The sequence below is a fragment of the Podarcis gaigeae genome (genome assembly GCF_964106915.1).
Source record: "Podarcis gaigeae genome assembly, chromosome: 8".
Classification (NCBI taxonomy): Eukaryota; Metazoa; Chordata; class Lepidosauria; order Squamata; family Lacertidae; genus Podarcis; species Podarcis gaigeae.
Window position 1 is genome coordinate 5,093,362 of NC_139684.1, and position 17,763 is coordinate 5,111,124.

At 50.6% G+C, this 17,763-nt stretch overlaps 1 protein-coding gene across 1 annotated transcript in view; it reads left to right on the forward strand.

The window, feature by feature from the left end:
* Window positions 1–17,297, forward strand: part of TSR1 (TSR1 ribosome maturation factor) — a gene marked incomplete at its 5' end in the record, with an annotated part of 18,301 nt that extends 1,004 nt beyond the window's left edge. The window contains 14 exons of the mRNA XM_083753210.1: window positions 2,445–2,548; window positions 3,171–3,387; window positions 3,470–3,604; window positions 5,606–6,027; window positions 6,170–6,329; window positions 6,876–7,042; window positions 7,973–8,169; window positions 8,441–8,603; window positions 11,146–11,256; window positions 12,777–12,909; window positions 14,027–14,143; window positions 15,088–15,228; window positions 16,806–16,880; window positions 17,008–17,297. Coding sequence (XP_083609336.1) covers window positions 2,445–2,548; window positions 3,171–3,387; window positions 3,470–3,604; window positions 5,606–6,027; window positions 6,170–6,329; window positions 6,876–7,042; window positions 7,973–8,169; window positions 8,441–8,603; window positions 11,146–11,256; window positions 12,777–12,909; window positions 14,027–14,143; window positions 15,088–15,228; window positions 16,806–16,880; window positions 17,008–17,186 — 2,321 coding nt within the window. The 3' untranslated portion in view covers window positions 17,187–17,297. The remainder of the gene's footprint in view (window positions 1–2,444; window positions 2,549–3,170; window positions 3,388–3,469; window positions 3,605–5,605; window positions 6,028–6,169; window positions 6,330–6,875; window positions 7,043–7,972; window positions 8,170–8,440; window positions 8,604–11,145; window positions 11,257–12,776; window positions 12,910–14,026; window positions 14,144–15,087; window positions 15,229–16,805; window positions 16,881–17,007) is intronic.
* Window positions 17,298–17,763: the final 466 nt, after the last annotated feature.

Genomic DNA, 17,763 nt, shown 5'->3' on the forward strand with positions numbered 1-17,763 from the left:
GGTATCTTATAGGGTTTTTATGAAAACCTATGAGATGGCTGTGAAGGCCGCTAAGAAGTCTTACTTCTCGGCCTCCATTGCATCTGCTAGCTCTCACCCGGCGCAATTATTTAGTATAATTCGGTCTTTAACGTCCCTTGAAGGACAGCCAAATTTAAATAACAATCTGACACACAGCTGTGAGGCATTTGCGAGCTTTTTTGTGGAGAAGGTCCTGTTGCTCCGCCATGACCTCCCTGCCAATTTGGATACAATAAAGGAACTGGAGGCCCCTCGACTGTCCTCGGGTCCAGTATTGGACCATTTTGACTGGATATCTCCAGCCGATGTGGACAGACTCCTCCGAGCTGGAAAGCCCACCACCTGTCCTCTTGACCCGTGCCCGTCCTGGCTGATTAGAGCGTGTCCAGACGAGGTGTGGGCCCCCCTGGGGGATATCATCAATCTGTCCCTTGGCACCGGGACATTCCCAGGGGAACTGAAGGAGGCAGTGGTGCGCCCGCTCTTAAAGAAAACATCATTAGATCCCTTAGATCTATCCAATTACCGCCCGGTCTCGAATCTTCCATTCCTGGGTAAGGTGATTGAGAGAGCGGTTGCTGAACAGCTTTGTAGGTTTCTGGATGAAACATCTGCTCTGGATCCATTCCAGTCCGGCTTCCGCGCTGGTCATGGGACCGAGACAGCTCTGGTCGCCCTAACAGATGATCTCCGCAGGCAGCTGGATCGAGGCGGGTCGGGGCTGCTGATTCTTCTAGATCTGTCAGCAGCCTTCGACATGGTCGATCACGAACTCCTGGACCACCGCCTTGCCGACGTGGGGATCCAGGGCACAGTCCTTCAATGGCTGCGCTCGTTTCTCTCTGGTCGGGGACAGAGGGTGGCGCTCGGGGGGGAATTGTCATCGCGCCACTCCTTGGTGTGTGGAGTCCCTCAGGGTGCGATTCTCTCCCCGATGCTTTTTAACATCTTTATGCGCCCCCTCGCCCAGCTTGTCCGGAGTTTTGGGCTGGGTTGCCATCAGTATGCTGATGACACCCAACTCTATCTGTTGATGGATGGCCATCCTGACTCGGCCCCAGACACACTGGCGAGATGTCTGGAAGCTGTGGCTGGATGGTTACGTGGGAGCCGGTTGAAGCTAAATCCTTCGAAGACAGAGGTCCTCTGGCTGGGGCGGGACGATATGGGATTGAGGGGGCAACTCCCATCTCTTGCGGGGGTGCAATTAGTGCCAGCACCGTCCGTTAAGAGTTTGGGTGTAATCTTCGATACCTCCCTATCTATGGAGGCGCAGATTACAGCTATAACAAAGGCGGCATTTTTTCATCTCCGCCAAGCTAAGCAGTTGGCCCCTTATCTCTCTCGCCCTGACCTAGCCACTGTGATCCATGCGACGGTCACCTCCAGACTGGATTATTGTAACTCGCTCTACGTGGGGCTGCCCTTGAGACTGACCCAGAAACTCCAGCAGGTGCAGAATGCCGCGGCGAGACTCCTTATGGGGTCTTCGCTGCGAGATCACATTCATCCGGTGCTATACCAGCTGCACTGGCTCCCGGTGGAGTACAGGATCAGGTTTAAGGTGCTGGTTTTAACCTTTAAAGCCCTATACGGCCTAGGACCCTCGTACCTACGGGACCGCCTCTCCTGGTATGCCCCACAGAGAAACCTACGGTCTGCAAATAATAACATCCTCAAGGTCCCAGGCCTCAGAGAGGTTAGGCTGGCCTCAACTAGAGCCAGGGCCTTCTCGGCTGCGGCTCCAATCTGGTGGAACGCTCTGTCACAAGAGACTAGGGCCCTGCGGGACCTGACATCCTTCCGCAGGGCCTGCAAGACAGAGTTGTTCCACCAGGCCTTTGGTCAGGGCGCAGCCTGACTCCCTCCTCTGGCAACCTGCACAGAATCTTGCTTAATTCGTTGCCATTAATTCGATTTTAATTGATTTTTATAATGAAATATTTTTAGAATGTGTGAATATCTGATTGTTTGATTGTTGTTAGCCGCCCTGAGCCCGGCTTCGGCTGGGGAGGGTGGGATATAAATAAAATTTATTATTATTATTATTATTATTACTATTATTATTATTATTATTATTATTATTATTATCTAGAACGCTGGTGTGTTTTTAGTTTATTGCTGTTTTTAATTTTTGGAATGTTTTGTTTTTACAGAATATGAGCTTTATTCATATTGTTAACTGCTTTGAGCTTTTATTAAATCAAGCAATATACGAATTAAATAAATAAATAAACAGATAAAATTATTGGTGGGCAATGAGTCATCATAGTAAGCTTGGCTCAGTAGTGTGGGTGCATATGCTCAAGAGCAGTATTTAAACAGTTTCCCTAACTCCATGTCTTCCTCTGAATTCTGTTATGTATAGCGTAGCACCGTACGCATTGAGAGCTTTTTCTCTTCTCTCTCCGCCCTTTCCTTAGGCCGGGTCCCTGCTAAGACACTCAGCCAGCAGCGGCACCACAATTTGGCCAAATTGGACCGCAAGCACCGGGCCTGGCAGCTCCGCCGGCAGTGCAGGGAGATGGTGAGTCAGTGAGAAGCTGGTGGGGTGGAGGGCAAGCCTCTTCCTGCTTCTACAGGGGATGGAGAAAAACATAATCATAGAATCATAGAGTTGGAAGAGACCACAAGGGCCATCGAGTCCAACCCCCTGCCAAGCAGGAAACACCATCAGAGCACTCCTGACATATGGTTGTCAAGCCTCTGCTTAAAGACCTCCAAAGAAGGAGACTCCACCACACTCCTTGGCAGCAAATTCCACTGTCGAACAGCTCTTACTGTCAGGAAGGTCTTCCTAATGTTTAGGTGGAATCTTCTTTCTTGTAGTTTGGATCCATTGCTCCGTGTCCGCTTCTCTGGAGCAGCAGAAAACAAACTTTCTCCCTCCTCTATGTGACATCCTTTTATTTTATTTAAGGAGGGCATCTGCTGGATCAGGCCAAAGGGGGCCATCTATTCCAGATGCCTGTGGGAAACCTGCACGCAGGATTCAAACGAAAGTGTCCTCTCCCCTCCTGCAGTTTCCAGCAGCTGGCATTCAGCAGCATTGCTGCCTCTGACTGCAGAGTATAGTCGTTGTGCTTAGTGGCCCATCAATAGTCCTCTCCTCCATGAAAGGACCTCTATTTGCTTTTTCTTGGTCACAGGTGTTGGAAGAAAAGCGGAACTTGGGTCGCAAGGATGGGCCACCCCACTTGGTGGTGGTAGTCCCGCTGCATGCTGGCGTCGCTATCCCAAGAGCCTTGAGCCTGTTTCAGAGCAGTGCAGCTTCTACTGTGTGCCAAACCAAGATGGGCCCACCAGGCTTTGGCCTGCTGTGCCACCAATCCAGACTCCGGTGGCGCTTTGTGGTGGCTGACACAGGTAGGGGCACCTTAGCGTACTGAGACACTGTCGTTGCAACACGCCATCCTCCACCTTCACCTGTGCCTTTCTCGTCACCCAGGGAACCTCCATGCTGTGCTGGACCTGGCCAAGGTTGCAGACACCCTCCTTTTTGTGCTGGATCCTCACGAGGGCTGGGATGCCGCTGGAGACTACTGCCTTTCCTGCATCTTTGCACAGGGCCTCCCCAGCTATGGTGAGAACAGTGTCAAAAGCTGCTGTGCTAGCAGGAGGGGGCTCTTCCTTTACCAAATCCCTCCTAGCAGAACCGAACAGTGTTTGGATGCCAGGGTTTGAAGTGGGGGGGGGGGGCAAGCTGCATAACTGGGAAGACCATCTGAATTATAGACTGTGTGAGGGAGCCGGGTAACCTCCAGTTAAGACACAGGGGAATTTACTGTTCTTTTTATCCTGATTTACAGACGAAGCGGCTCAAGTTAGAGAGAGGCAGGCAGACTTTGCCAACAGGCATATAAACTAAAAATGCAACATGTAAACGTGGGGAGTGGCAGGAAAAGGGAGAGGAAAGAGTCCTTCAAGGTCAGATTGAAGTGCTGAGTTACAAGCATCTACATTCAGTTCAGGCAATGCTGATGTTCTTGTCTGAGCAGTGGATTGTGGCTCTTTTCTCTTTGGCCAAAGGGTGGGGCCAGAAGGTTCTTTCCTCTCCCTTCTGCTGCCTTGGGGCAAGTGGCAGCTGGAGCCAAGTGTTATTTCTGGCCGGGAAGGCGAGTGTAAGCTTGCAGCTCATGTTCCTTTGGCTGATGGATGGGGCTGGGCTGATCTCCTCCTTGCCATAGTGTTCTTCCTGGGAGGCAGGGGAGGGGGCCCTTGATCCTGTGGCTGGTGGCAGAGGCCAGAGAGAGCGGCCCATCAGGCCTCATATTAAAAGGGATTAGACCAGTTCACAAAGAGGGACAGATCTTTCGCAGCTGCTGCCTGTGAGAGCTAAATTGAGCAACCGTGTTCATTAGCAGTCTCTCCCCAAGCCACAGATATTGTACACAGACAGGGCAGGCTGTCGTGTCTGTTTATCAAGAGACATTTGGCTGGCCTGAATTGGAAATGGGATGGCAGATGAGACAAATTTTGGATCTGATCCGCTATGCCTCACCCTGTGTTGTTGAACTTATACCAACTTATGGAAGGGATGGGCAGTGGGCTTCCAGTCAATGCTGCAAGGCTGCTTACGTTTGTAGAATTGTAGAGTTGGAAAGGACCCCAAGGGTCATCAGGTCCAACCCCCTGCAATGCAGGCATCTTTTTGCTGAATGTGGGGCTTGAACCCATAGCCCTGAGATGAAGAGTCTCATGCTCCACCAACTGAGCTATCTCAGGGATACCTTGCTGGCATCTAGAGGTTTTGCTCTGCCCTGCTTGGGGGGTCCCCTGAGCTCCGCAGCTGCCTGTAAGCAGACATTAAAGCCTACCCAGCCGTTGATAATAATAATAATAATAATCATAATCATAATAATTTTTATTTATACCCTCCCCTCCCCAGCCAAGGCCGGGCTCAGAGCGGCTTACAAGCAATAATAAAAACAAGTTGAATGATTACAACTTAAAAACAAAATTAAAATACATTAAATATTGAAACATTAAAATATTAAAATGTAGCCTCATTGCAGGAGGAGAAGGAAAAGAAAAAAGAAAGAGAGGGAGGGAATCAAATTGGCTCCAAGCCAAAGGCCAGGTGGAACAACTCTGTCTTACAGGCCCTGCGGAAAGAAATCAGATCCTGCAGGGCCCTGGTCTCATGAGGCAGAGCGTTCCACCAGGCCGGAGCCAGAGTTGAAAAGGCCATGGCTCTGGTTGAAGCTAATCTAACTTCCTTAGGGCCCAGGACCACTGGGTGTTGCTATTTATGGACCTTGTGGCTCTCTGTGGGGCATACCGGGAGAGGCGGTCCCGTAGGTACGAGGGTCCTAGACCGTGAAGGGCTTTAAAGGTCAAAAGCAGCACCTTAAATCTGACCCTGTACTCCACCGGGAGCCAGTGCAGCTTGAAAAGCACTGGGTGAATATGCTCCCATGGCAGAGACCCCGTGAGGAGCCTCGCTGCAGCATTCTGCACCCGCTGGAGTTTCTGGGACAGCTTCAAGGGCAGCCCCGCATAGAGCGAATTACAGTAGTCAAGCCTGGAGATGACCGTCGCATGGATCACTGTGGCCCATTTCTCTCCCGTTTGTCACCTGCAGGCCTTGCTGTTCAAGGTCTTTCTGACCAGCCGCTAAAGAAGCAGATTGACTGTCGCAAGAAGCTGAACAAAGCCATCGAGAAGAGGTTCCCTGAAGACAGGCTCTTCCCCCTCGACACAGAGCAGGAGTCCGCCCTGCTGCTGCAGCACCTGGCCAGCCAGAAGCAGCGACACCTGGCCTTCCGAGACCGGAGGGCTCACCTGCTGGCCACTGCCGCCACTTTCGTGCCCAGCACAGACAGTGCCTTGGTGGGGACCCTGAAGGTGTCTGGCTACGTCAGGGGGCGGAGCCTGAACGTGAATAGCTTGGTGCATATCGTGGGACACGGGGACTTCCAGATGAGTCAGGTGGATGCCTCCCCAGAGCCCTTTGCTCTGAACCCCAGAACTGCAAAAATACACCCAAGGAGCATGGGGGACCAGGTAGGTTCTGTTGCCTGTCTGGTAGGGTGCGGACAGAAACTGGAAGGTAGGAGGAGGCAGCAAGTGCTTGTGGGGGTGGGGGAGAAAGCAGCTCCTTTGCCCCCAGGTGGCCATGCTTGAACTTCTCTCTCCTGGTTTCTAGGATGACCTTGTCAGGAGAGAAGAGGAGATGGAGGAAGACGTGAAGGTGCTCAGCAAGGCTGAAGCCAGCATGCAAGAGTCTCTGCAGTCAGAAGTGACCCCTGATCCCATGGATGGAGAGCAGACCTGGCCCACCGAGGAGGAGCTGAAGGAGGCTGATGGTCAGTCTGAGCCTTGTCCATCCTGCCTGCCTCCTCCTTTAGACCAGCAGTCTTGAAGGATGCCACTTTGCACGTGGGCCGGGCTGAGGCTCTCCTTCTCTTTCAGGCTCATTATGGTCTGGGTTGGGCTTCAAACGCTGCTTCCCTGTTAAGTTATATATTTCATGAACTTTATACACTGTAAAAAGAAAAACCCGCAAAGTGATTTTTTTGGGGGGTAAACCCAATAGAATTATCACTAAGAAAAATCATCAAGAATTATTTGAGACGTTCAGAAAGTCTAAATAACAATATACAAAAAACAGATTGCAGCTTGAGCCAGCTTTTTAAATGGGTAGGTTTATAGTTTTTGGTATTGCAAATCGTTTTATCGCTTTTTAACGGTAGTGTGTAAAAGCACCAGCAGTGTGTGCTTTTAAATAGTTCAGCTTCACTTTCCTGGTGCTGTAAAGCAACCTTTGCTGTAACTGCTTCAGTTTGGCCAGATGAGGAGCGGTGATCTCTCGATCTCTCTCTGACGCTGGCTAACTGCGCTTGCACTTCCAGAGTCCCTGGCACAGAGGAAGAAGATGACCAAGAGGGTGCCCAAAGGCACATCTGCCTACCAGGCTGCCTGGATCCTGGACAACAATGACGAATTGGAGAGTGGCAGTGAGGAGGACGATGAGGAGGAAGACAAGGAAGAGTATATGGTGGAAGAACCCATCTCCCAGGTAATGGGATTGGGGTTAGTGCACAGCAGGAAGGTGTAGCTGGACATCTGATGGGCAAGTGGGGAAGGAGGAGAGCTGGGGAGAATGGATTCATTGTAGGTATTCTGGACTGTTCAGGAACAGCTGGGTGCAAGAAGCGGGGGACTTGATGTGCAGGAACCCTAAAATGTTGGCTTGGCTTACTAGCCGGACTCTATGCTTGCTGCCAATACTGTCAAAGTCTTTTGGCATGTGTTCAAAGGGTAGGGTAGAGAGGCAAAGGGTATCTCTTACTTGATTTGTGTTGGGAAGAAAGTAAGAAACTGCTGGAGAGAGGCTTGAACCTTGGAGCTAGCGTGACCCACAGAAGGAGTCATCTTCTGCTTGGCATCCTCTCTTGAGAGCCAGGAACATGTTTTGGTGGTGAGATAGATTAGTGGACCCCTGTTGATGGTGGAATGAAGAGCGGCATTGTGGGTGCATAGCACTGAGAGGTCAGAATCTGGGGAGGGGGATAGGAAGCCGCCATATGCAGAGTCAGACCATTGGTCTGTCTAGCTTGATATTGTCTGCACTGACTGGCAGAGGCTCTCCTAGCCCTACCCAGAGATGCCATCAGGAATTGAATCTGGGACCTGTTGCTTGCAAGGCAGATCCTCTTCCCCTCAGCTGTGGATCTTCTGTGATCCATAAAGAAGAACATGGTTGTAAGAGCATAGCAAAGAGAGATGGCAAGCCATGAGTGTCTGTCTTGACTGCCAGCCTAGTATTTTATTTTATTTTTCATTTCATGTCATTCTTCAAGTAGTAGTATACCAATTAGACATGGTGCCTTTTTCCTTTAAAAGGTTTCTTTCTTCAGACACCCATGGCTCTTGAAGATCCACTGCAGCTGCTCACTTTCTCTCTTGTCTCTCACAACCCCACGTGGGTTGCCTTTTCGTATGCTAGGATGGGAGTGGCAGTGAAGAGGAGGAGGAGGAGGATGAAGAGGCCACAGAGGAAGAGGAGGGTCCAGACATGACCCTCTTGGACGATGAGAAGATGGAGGACAATGAGGCAATTCTGGAGAAGTACAGGCAGGAGCGGCAGGAGGAGATGTTTCCAGATGAGGTGGACACACCACGAGATGTGGCGGCCCGGATCCGGTAAGAGCCTCATACATGCAGGGTGAAAAGGTAGGAGTGCCTGCAATGGGATGGCAAGGTCTTCCCTGATTTGCTACATTTATCGCGGCCAGTTGCCAAAGCGAGGCCGGGTCTTGATGCCCAGGTTCATGTTAGGCTGGGCTTTGGAAACAGAGGAGCCTTGCAGCTCCTCCTGAAGCTGGTTCACAGGCAGCTCCTCCGCTGAGTGTGGGATAAGCAACGGCAGGAGGCCGGGTCTCTTGGAGTGCTGACTCCCTCTGGTTGTCTCCAGGTTCCAAAAGTACAGAGGACTGAAAAGTTTCCGGACCTCTCCATGGGACCCCAAAGAGAATCTGCCCAGGGACTATGCCCGGATCTTCCAGTTCCAGGATTTCTCCCGGACGAGGAAACACGTCTTCCGGCAGCTGGAGAAGGAGGAGAGCAGTGGAGCTGAGGTAGGCCTTTCCTCCAGGCTCCAGATCAGTCGGTCTGGTTCTGCCATGCACCCTGAAGACTCCTTGGTCCCATTGGTCCTGTTAAAAAATTGCAGAGCTGGAGGGCAGAAGAGTGGGAGACTCATTTGCACCCAGCCTCCCCTGAAGCAAGCTCAGGGCAAAACAGGAGCGAGCCAAAAGCGCCTGCAGGGGCAAGAACTCCATGTAGCTTGAGCTAGTCCATGCCACGGTGGAGGGCAAAAGCCATGTCAGCTGGGGTTGCCTGTGGCCTGCGATTCCTTGGTTGTGTAGAACCTGCAACAACTCAGCACAGAACTGAGAGGCTTAAGCACCTTGTGGGTTTTCCTTCAAACATGAGAGCAAGTTTCTACCTCTTGTGGTTGCAAAGAGAAGCTGGAAAGTGCAAGTCACCTGGTCTTCTGAAATCTTGGAAGCCAGAGATGGGCCTGAATAAAGTTTCCTCTGAGTGGGGGCAGAGCCTCAGCCCCCCTTCCTTGCTCCTGGCTTCCCTCCGGGACAGCCCATCTGATGCCTGCCAGGTGTTTCGGACTGCAATTCCCTTTAGCCCTAGCCTCATGCAGAAGCTGACGGGGTCTGATAGCAGCCGTGGTGCAAAACCTCTGGGGGGCATCAAGTTGAAGAAGGCTAGTCCACAATAATGGGCTAGGTTTTTTGTTTTTTTTTTACTATTGCTTTTATTGAAATGATTTCATGGATAACAAAGGTACATAAAAGGTCTGTTTCTTTTTTTAATTCATAAACTCCTATCTGCAGGTCTGTTACATTTGGTGTGAGATATTTCTATCATAGACATTGTGAGTGGGGGAGAAAGGTAAGGGGAGAGAGAGAGAGAGGTGGGAGAAGGAAGGGGGTAATGATTTTTCCATCTTTTGCATAGTGCATGCGTTGGGTCTTGTGTCAGCGTCACGTGAATAGGTTCTTCATCTATTCAGTTGTTAGTTTTTGTTGGCGGTGAGAGAAATTGGGGAGCTCAGAGCGTGGTTGGCTGCATTCAGCTTCTTGCAGTGAGTTTTGCTTGTGTGGGGGTGGGGTTGCTGGCTCAAATTACTGTATTTTTCACTCCGTAAGACGCACCTAGTTTTTAGAGGGGGAATGCAAGAAAAAAAAATTCTTTGCATCCCAAATCTGTATGCATCCCAGGCTCTGCTCAGCGCTCCCTTTCACGAGCCGCATGGAGCGTGTGTGTGGCACGTGCAGGCTTTTCCCATCACAGACGGGCTGCCCTTCTCCCTCCTCGGGGAAAAGCCCCCAAGATCTGCACGCACACTCCACGCGGCTCTTTAAAGGGAGCACAGCTCTTGGGGGCTTTTCCAGGAGGTGGGGGAAGGGGCTGAGGGGCTAAGCCAGAAGCTAGAACAGCAACAGGCAGCGTTGTGCAGTGACCTCTCTTGCTGTTCTGGCTTAGCCGCGCAGCCTGCATTCGCTCCATAAGACACACACACATTTCCCCTTACTTTTTAGGAGGGAAAAGCTGCGTCTTATAGAGCAAAAAATACGGTTGCCATAGCAATTTGTATGCTGTCCGGGGTGTGTGTGGGTTATGTTGTTGTCTTGTAATAAAGGGGAGCCACACTGGGGTGAAGGCATCTTGTTTGTTCCCCTGCTAATTTCAGATTGCTGAGTATTGGGCTAGTTGAACCAATGGTTTGATTCTGTATAAGGCAGTAGGGTGTTAAGGTTTATGATTTTTCTGTTTCCTTCTGAGGAAACTGAATAGTTCAGTGAAATGAGGTTTGTAGCCGGCATCCCATTAAGGCTTTGTTCAGTTTTAGGATAATCAGAGCAGGCTTTGGAACTTGGAGCTTCATTTGGCACAGGTAGGTAGCTGTGCTGGTCTGCCGTAGTCGAAACAAAATAAAAAAAATCCGTCCAGTAGCACCTTAAAAGGTAAAGGTAAAGGTAGCACCTTAGAGACCAACAAAGTTTGTTATTGGTATGAGCTTTCGTGTGCATGCACACTTCCTCATTTGGCAGCCCTTGATGTGCGACCTCAGCTTATTATTCAGATTTCTCAGTTTGGGTGAAACTGCACCAGGTGAAACTGCATCAGAGCTTGCAAACGAGGCCCAGGGTGGTGAGCCCATGGCTCCCCGATGCTGCTGGGCTGTAGCTCCTGTCAGCCACAGTTAGTATGCAGGGTGAATGGGAGTTGTTGGCCAGTCACGGTTGGAGGGCCTTAGGCTGCCCACCCCTGCTTTAGAGAAAGCGGGGGCGGTGAGGCCTTGCCCATCCTGATCCATTGCTTGGGGTTTCACACGCAATGAGTCTGTGCACATTTAAACCAGCTCTTGGCATTTGGTTGTCTGGGGCAGCCTCTGCCAATCTGGTGATCTTCAAATGCTTTGAAGGACAACTTGCATCTGAATTGTATGGCCAGCTTGGTGTTTCCAAATTGCTTACAATCCTTGTTTGCTGATGGGCAGAGTTTCTGCTCCTTCCTGCTTTCTGAACCCACCATTTCCTACTTTGCTCCAGGCGCTGCCAGGTTCGCTCTTTCACCCTCTGTCTTCCCTTTCCGCAGGTCGGCTGTTATGTCACGCTGCACATCTGCAGTGTCCCCGTCTCGGTCATGGAGAGTTTCCATCAGCAGGTGCCTCTGTTGCTCTTCACGCTGCTTCCTTACGAACAAAAGGTGAATGGGGAGGGGAGCAATTGGGGGTTCTGGCCACACCCAGCTGTGCTGTGCCCCCTTCACTTAAGCTGACAGCTTTTCATCACAATGTCTGAACCTGTCTAACATTAGAAGGGCAACCAAAATGATGAAGGGGAGAGGTTGCAGCATCTGGAGTTTTTTAGTTTAAGGAAAAAGCAAGTAAGAAGAGACATGATAGAAGCTTGTTAAATTTAGCATCGCATGGAGAAAGTAGATAAAGAAAAGTTTCCCCCCCCTCAACACAAGAACTTGTGAACATCCAAATGAAACAGAATGTACCGTATTTTTCGCACCATAGGATGCACTTTTTCCCTCCTAAAAAGCAAGGGAAAATGTGTGTGTGTCCTATGGAGCGAATGCAGGGGGGAGGCAGGTGGGAAAAGCCCCCAAGAGCCGCACACAAGCTCCGTGCGCTCTTGCGGGCTTTTCCACAGGAGTGAGAAGGGAATGACTGGCCACATCAGTCCCTTCTCCCACCTCCCAGAAAAGCCAGGAGAAGCCGCAATCTCTTTAAAGGAGTTGCGCGGCTTCTGCGGGCTTTTGGGAGAGGTGAGGGAATCCCCCCACCTCCCAGTAAAGCCAGGAAAGCCCTGTGCAGCGTCTCCCGGCAAGGAGAGGCTGCACGAGGCTAAAGGGGAAGCCAAAACAGCGAGCGGGATCTATCCCGCTCGCTGCCTTGGCTTGCTCCATAGCTGTGCGCAACCCCTCTGGCAAGGAGAGGCTGCACGGGACTATGGATTCTTTAGCCCTGCGCAGCATCTCCCGGCAAGGAGAGGTTGTGTGGGGCTAAAAAGGAAGCCAAAACAGTGAGCGGGATCCATCCTGCTCGCTGCCTTGGCTTGTGCCATAGCCGCGCGCAACCCCTCCGGCAGGGAGAGGTTGTGCGCAGCCTGTACGCTGCTCTTTGGGGCTGGGGGGGGGGAAATATTTTTTTCTCTTGATTTTCCCCCCTAAAAACTGGGTGCGCCCTATGGTCCGGTGCGCCCTATGGTGCGAAAAATACGGTAAATGTAAATGAAGCAGAATGTAAGATTTAGGACAGATGAAATAAATTCCTTCTTCATGAAGTGCATAGTTAAACTGTGGAACTCCTTCCCACAGTGATTCATCACTAACCTGGATGGCTTTAAAAGAAGATTAGAGAAATTAATGAAGCAGAGGGTTATCGATGGCTACCAGCCACAATGGCTCTGCTCTGACTCGCCAGTTGGAGGCAGCAGTGCTTCTGAATACCAGTTTCTGAAAACGGCGGGGAAAGTGCTCTTGTGCTCAAGTCTTGCTTGCAGGTTTCCCAGGGCCATGTGGCCACTGTGAAAACAGAATGCTGGACTAGATGGACCCCCTTTGGCCTGATTCTGCAGCCAGGATCTTGTTCTGTTCTTATGACACCTGCCAGGCATTTGGTGATCAGAGGCTTCTCTTGTCTGTCTTGGGAGTGAGTTTGGGCTATTCCTAAGGCTCCCTCTTTTCCTCCCCTTTCTTCTCCGCACTCTCTGCAGATGTCTGTGCTCAACCTCCTGGTGAGACGCCAGCCGGGTGACAGCGAACCTGTCCGGTCTAAGGAGGAGGTGATTGTCCATTGCGGCTTCCGCCGCTTCCGAGCCTCCCCGCTCTACTCCCAGCACAGTTCAGGTGAATGAGCGTTTTTCCTTCTTGTGCCCCAAGCTTCCTGTTGGGCCCCTGCAGTTGGTTCTGTGAATGTGTGTGTCCAGAGAAGTCTTGGTGAAAGTCCTATGCTGAACACGTAGAACAGGGTAGTGGGTCTTCAGATGCCCCAGCCCTGTGTTGTGCCGTCGTTGAATACTTTGGGTGGTCTGGAATGTATAGTGCAAACGCATCTCACATGAGGCTTCTGTTCCAGGAGCAGCACATGTACGCAAAATTGCACATAGCCAAAAGCTGCTGGCTGGCAATGGGGGAACCCCATGTGGGGGGCCTCCCTGTGTCTTTATTTGTCAGGTGACTAAATCCTGCTCCCTTGGCTGCAGAAGGGAGCAAAGAGGCAGGCGGCTGCTGCAGATCCATTCCAGCCTTTATCTTCTGCTTGCACCTCCATTTATCCGCCAAGCAGAGAAAAATATTTCTTCTTCCTCTGCCTGCCTCCCTCTTCTGTTCTGTCTTAGTCTCTCTCCTTCCTCCACTGCAGCTGTTGCCTGGAAGGGTGCCACCAGAGCAGAGTGCATGTAATTCATTTTTTGCAAGTAAGGGGTGGGTGTGAGATGCAATTGCACTACATTGTTTGCCTGGACAAAGAAGTGTGTTTGTGTGTGTCTGATGTTTGCATGTTTGGAATACTATATAGGCTGCTAGGCAATGATAAGCCAAAGGTAAGGCTCACATCTGTTGCTCCACCTACCACTGGAAGGTAGATCAGGAGGACATTCAGGCTGGAAAAAACATCCCCATCTGGGATGCAGAAGGCCCCTGGTACCTTTCTGGCTGCATCGTCCTGGGCTTCAGTGCTGCCTGGGACATCACACAGCTACTTGCCCTGAGCCAGACAGACGCACTTGCTTGACTGGTCTGAGTGCCAGGCAGCTCCTTCCTGATGCTCCCAGCAAAAGGGGAGCAAGGTGAGGCTGGCCCTTCAGTGGCAGAGGCTGCAGCCACAGCTTTCCATTCTGTCCCTGGGAGCTTTCCTGGACAGAGCTCTGTAACCTTGTAATTCCACAAAGGGGCTGAGGATTGGTGAAAGAGACCTTCCTGCGGCTCCAGGGCAGGGGCTGACGGTGTGCTTTCCTTCCCTCAGCTGACAAGCACAAGCTGGAGCAGTTTCTGCGGGCAGACACCGCCACGGTCGCCACCATCTACGGCCCCATCACTTTCCCACCTGCTTCTGTGCTGCTGTTCAGACAGAAGAGCAATGGTGAGTTTGGCATTAGGGAGAGGGCCTTTGGGGCAGGTGGGTTGTCAGCCCCTGGGCCTTCTCTTGCTGCTGCCTCTGTTCCTGGCCATGAGCAGCAGCCTGCTCCAGCCTGCCGCCCTCCCAATTCTTTGGACTACAGTTGTGCTGACTGGGGATGATGGGAGGCGTAGTCTGAAGCAGCCAGTAGGTGACAGGCTGGAGAAGGTTGTCTACAGCAGTGGTGTCCAAAGTGGACAGTATCGCCCCCTGGGGGTGGGGATGGGATTACCTGGGGGCCACTAAGAGGCAGAGCGGGGGCAGCAGAGGTGTCCAAGACTTTGAAAAGCTGGTATCACTGAATCAGTTCCCGTGGTTTTGTTGAATTCATTGAACCAAATAGTTTGAATTGGGTTTTTGAATAAATGTGTTTTGAATTTTATTGTGTTACTGTCTTCCTTACTGGTTCATGCAATAATGATTTTTGTAGCGTTGGGGACACTGGGGGTGAGTTTATGGAATAAATGGGCAGTGGCCCTGAAAAAGCTTAGGAACTGCTGTTTTTACAGCAACTTGGAATCTACTTGGCTTGTTGGGAACAGCTGTCTGTTTGAACCACCGTCTTATTTATTGGTGGCACTGCAGCAGTTTTAAAATATTTGTGTTGGTGCTGTTTAATGGTCACTGTGATGTGTGGGTGGGTGTTCCTTTTCCTTTCCATTTTTTAGCATGGGTAGCAAAAAAGCATTGACTTTGGCTTTGAGCCAAGAGCATTTCCAGCCCCTCGCCATAGATGCCAGCTGGTTACTATTGATATCTTTTCCCACTTGAAAAGTGGTGCAAGGCTACTACAGTTTTGTTGGCTGGGTGAAGCCTGCATTTATTGCACAGGCTTTGGTGAGCTGGCTCCTAGAACTGAGCGCTGTTGCCCATCCAGCAGCACGCTTGATAATTGCATTTCTCTGCAGGAGCTCACAGCCTCCTGGCCACAGGCTCCCTGCTCAGTGTCGACCCTGACTGGCTGGTGATCAAGCGGGTGGTGCTCAGCGGCCACCCATTCAAGATCCTCAGCAAGATGGCTGTTGTGCGCTACATGTTCTTCAACAGAGGTATGGTGGGACCCAGAGGGAAGAATGGCAGAGCTGCTATTTGTTAGGGAGGAGTTGGGGAAATGCCCTAGACTTGGGTCTGCAAGGCAGCACAGGCCTTGCCTGTCCACATGCTGCCAGTCTGGTGGGTTTGTCTATGGGATGGCAAGCTAGCTGCCATGGAATAACCCAGACTCAGATCTTCAGGGAAGGCCCTTTTCTCTGTGATAGATAGATTCTTTATTGTCATTACACAAGTGCAACATTGCACAAGTGCAACGAAATTGGATGCCATCCCTTAAAAACAACAAAAGCAAAACAACAACAACAACCAAACAAACCACATTCCAGCCACACCCACACCCATCAAACTCCCAGGTCACACTATCGAGTTACTGCATTTAAGAAGGCCACAGCTCTTGGATAGAAACTATTTTTCAGTCTATTTGTCCTTGACTTGATGTTTCTGTATCTCCTGCCAGAAGGCAGTAGTACAAACAGACTGTGTCCCGGGTGAGATGCATCCTGCAGGATATTGTTTGCTTTCCTAAGACAGCGGGAACCGTACAGTTCTTCCAAAGATGGGAGGGGATGACCAATAATCCTTTGGGCTGTGGTTATGACCTTCTGGAGCACCTTCCTCTTCCTAGCTGTACAGCTGGAGAACCAGGCACAAATACAGTATGTGAGAATGCTCTCTATGGAGCCTCGGTAGAAGGACACCAGCAGTCTCTCACTCAGATTGTTCTTCTTTAAAAGTCTGAGGAAATAAATTCTCTGCTGGGCCTTCTTCACCAGAGCAGTGGTATTTGCGCTCCAAGTCATGCCCTGATCGATAGTCACTCCCAAAAACCTGAATTCCGCCACCCTCTCCACCCGTTCCCCGTTGATATACAAGGGCTGAATGTCCGCCTTTTTTTTCCTGTAATCCACCACCAATTCCTTGGTCTTTAAGAGCCAGATTGTTCTCTCCACACCAAGCACAAAGCCGCTCCACCTCGTCCCGATAGGCGGACTCATCCCCTCCTGAAATGAGCCCCACCACCGTAGTGTCATCAGCAAACTTGATGATTTTGTTGCTGGAATAATCTGTGGCTGCTCCGAGTCTCTGAAAGCTAGACTGGCTCCCTCTTTCTTGTCCTTCTGCTGGCAAGTGAAGACTGTTTTATTCCAACAAGTCTTATGGAACGGACTGCTTTTTAAGGAAAGAGCTCTAATAGTGCCGTGCTGTTTTTATTATCTGTATCTTAATAGATTTGTTTTATATAGTTTCAGTTCTAATGAAGCTCAATTGCTTTTTAGCTTTTTGTGTTTTACCTGTGTTGTTTTGTGTCAGCTGCCTCGAGTCCCAGGGAAAAGGTGGGATGTAAATAAATATAATAATCTACACTGATTTCCCCCTGGGAATGCAGTGCCTGAATATTGAGCCAGAGGGAGGTTCTGCTAGTTCAGTGCTATCCTATGGACACCCTTCACCCCACTGTATTCCAGAGCACCCTGTGAATGAAAGCAAGGCCTGGGGAATTTCATTTTGGAATGGGCACCAGTGGGCAGCAGCTGAGTTCCACTTACTCTTTGTTTTCTCTCATTTCCTACAGAGGATGTATTGTGGTTCAAGCCAGTGGAGCTCCGGACCAAGTGGGGGCGCCGGGGGCACATCAAGGAGCCTCTGGGTAAGTATGCGGGCCCAGCTCTTGAAGGGGATGGGGGCGCTTAGCTTATGATATGAGCATGCCAACAGATCTCTCTCTCTGAACAGTGTCTTAACCTGCTGCCTCCCCATCTCTTCTCTGCTGGCAGGTACCCATGGCCACATGAAATGTCAGTTTGATGGGCAGCTGAAGTCCCAGGACACAGTGCTGATGACCCTCTACAAGCGGGTCTTTCCCAGATGGACATACGATCCCCACGTCCCGGAGCCACCGCGGGGGAGTTTGAGCACCCTCCTGCCTGGCCAGGAGGAAGAGGAAATGGACTAGCAGCTGCAGGGGACCCAGTTTTGTCTAACTTTGCACTTGGCCTATGTTCATTTGTATCCTATTTATTTTTGGAGGAAAATAGTATTTCCAAGACAAGCCTTGGCCTCTGAATTGTTTATTTACGCGTGTCTTTAGTGGCCCAGCAGTCTTGGTCAATATGATGCCCCAGAGAGAGAAAGTAAGCTGTCAGGGGCCAATTCCTCCAAAGAAGTGGTAGTTTGGGTTTAATTATTAAATGTATTTCCAGCTTGACCTTCATCCTAGGGCATGACACAAACAGTTAAGACTAGGGAGTTTTCATGCCTTAGAATTTTTAAATTGCCATCCAGGGGAAGAAACACCAGTTACTGCAGCCAACCGAAACCCAGGCAATGAGGAGTGACTTTTCCTATTCTGCATCTGTACTACTTTGTACTCTTGAGGGGGAGGGCATTCTATTAAGCAGCACACTACAGTGGAGAGGGCCCTGTCCTTTGCCATGATGTAAAGACACTCCTTTTGATGTTGGAGAATGAGAAATGCTTGTACCCTTGCAAGGAGGGGGATAGGGAGGAGACGTCTTTGTTCCTTCAAAAAT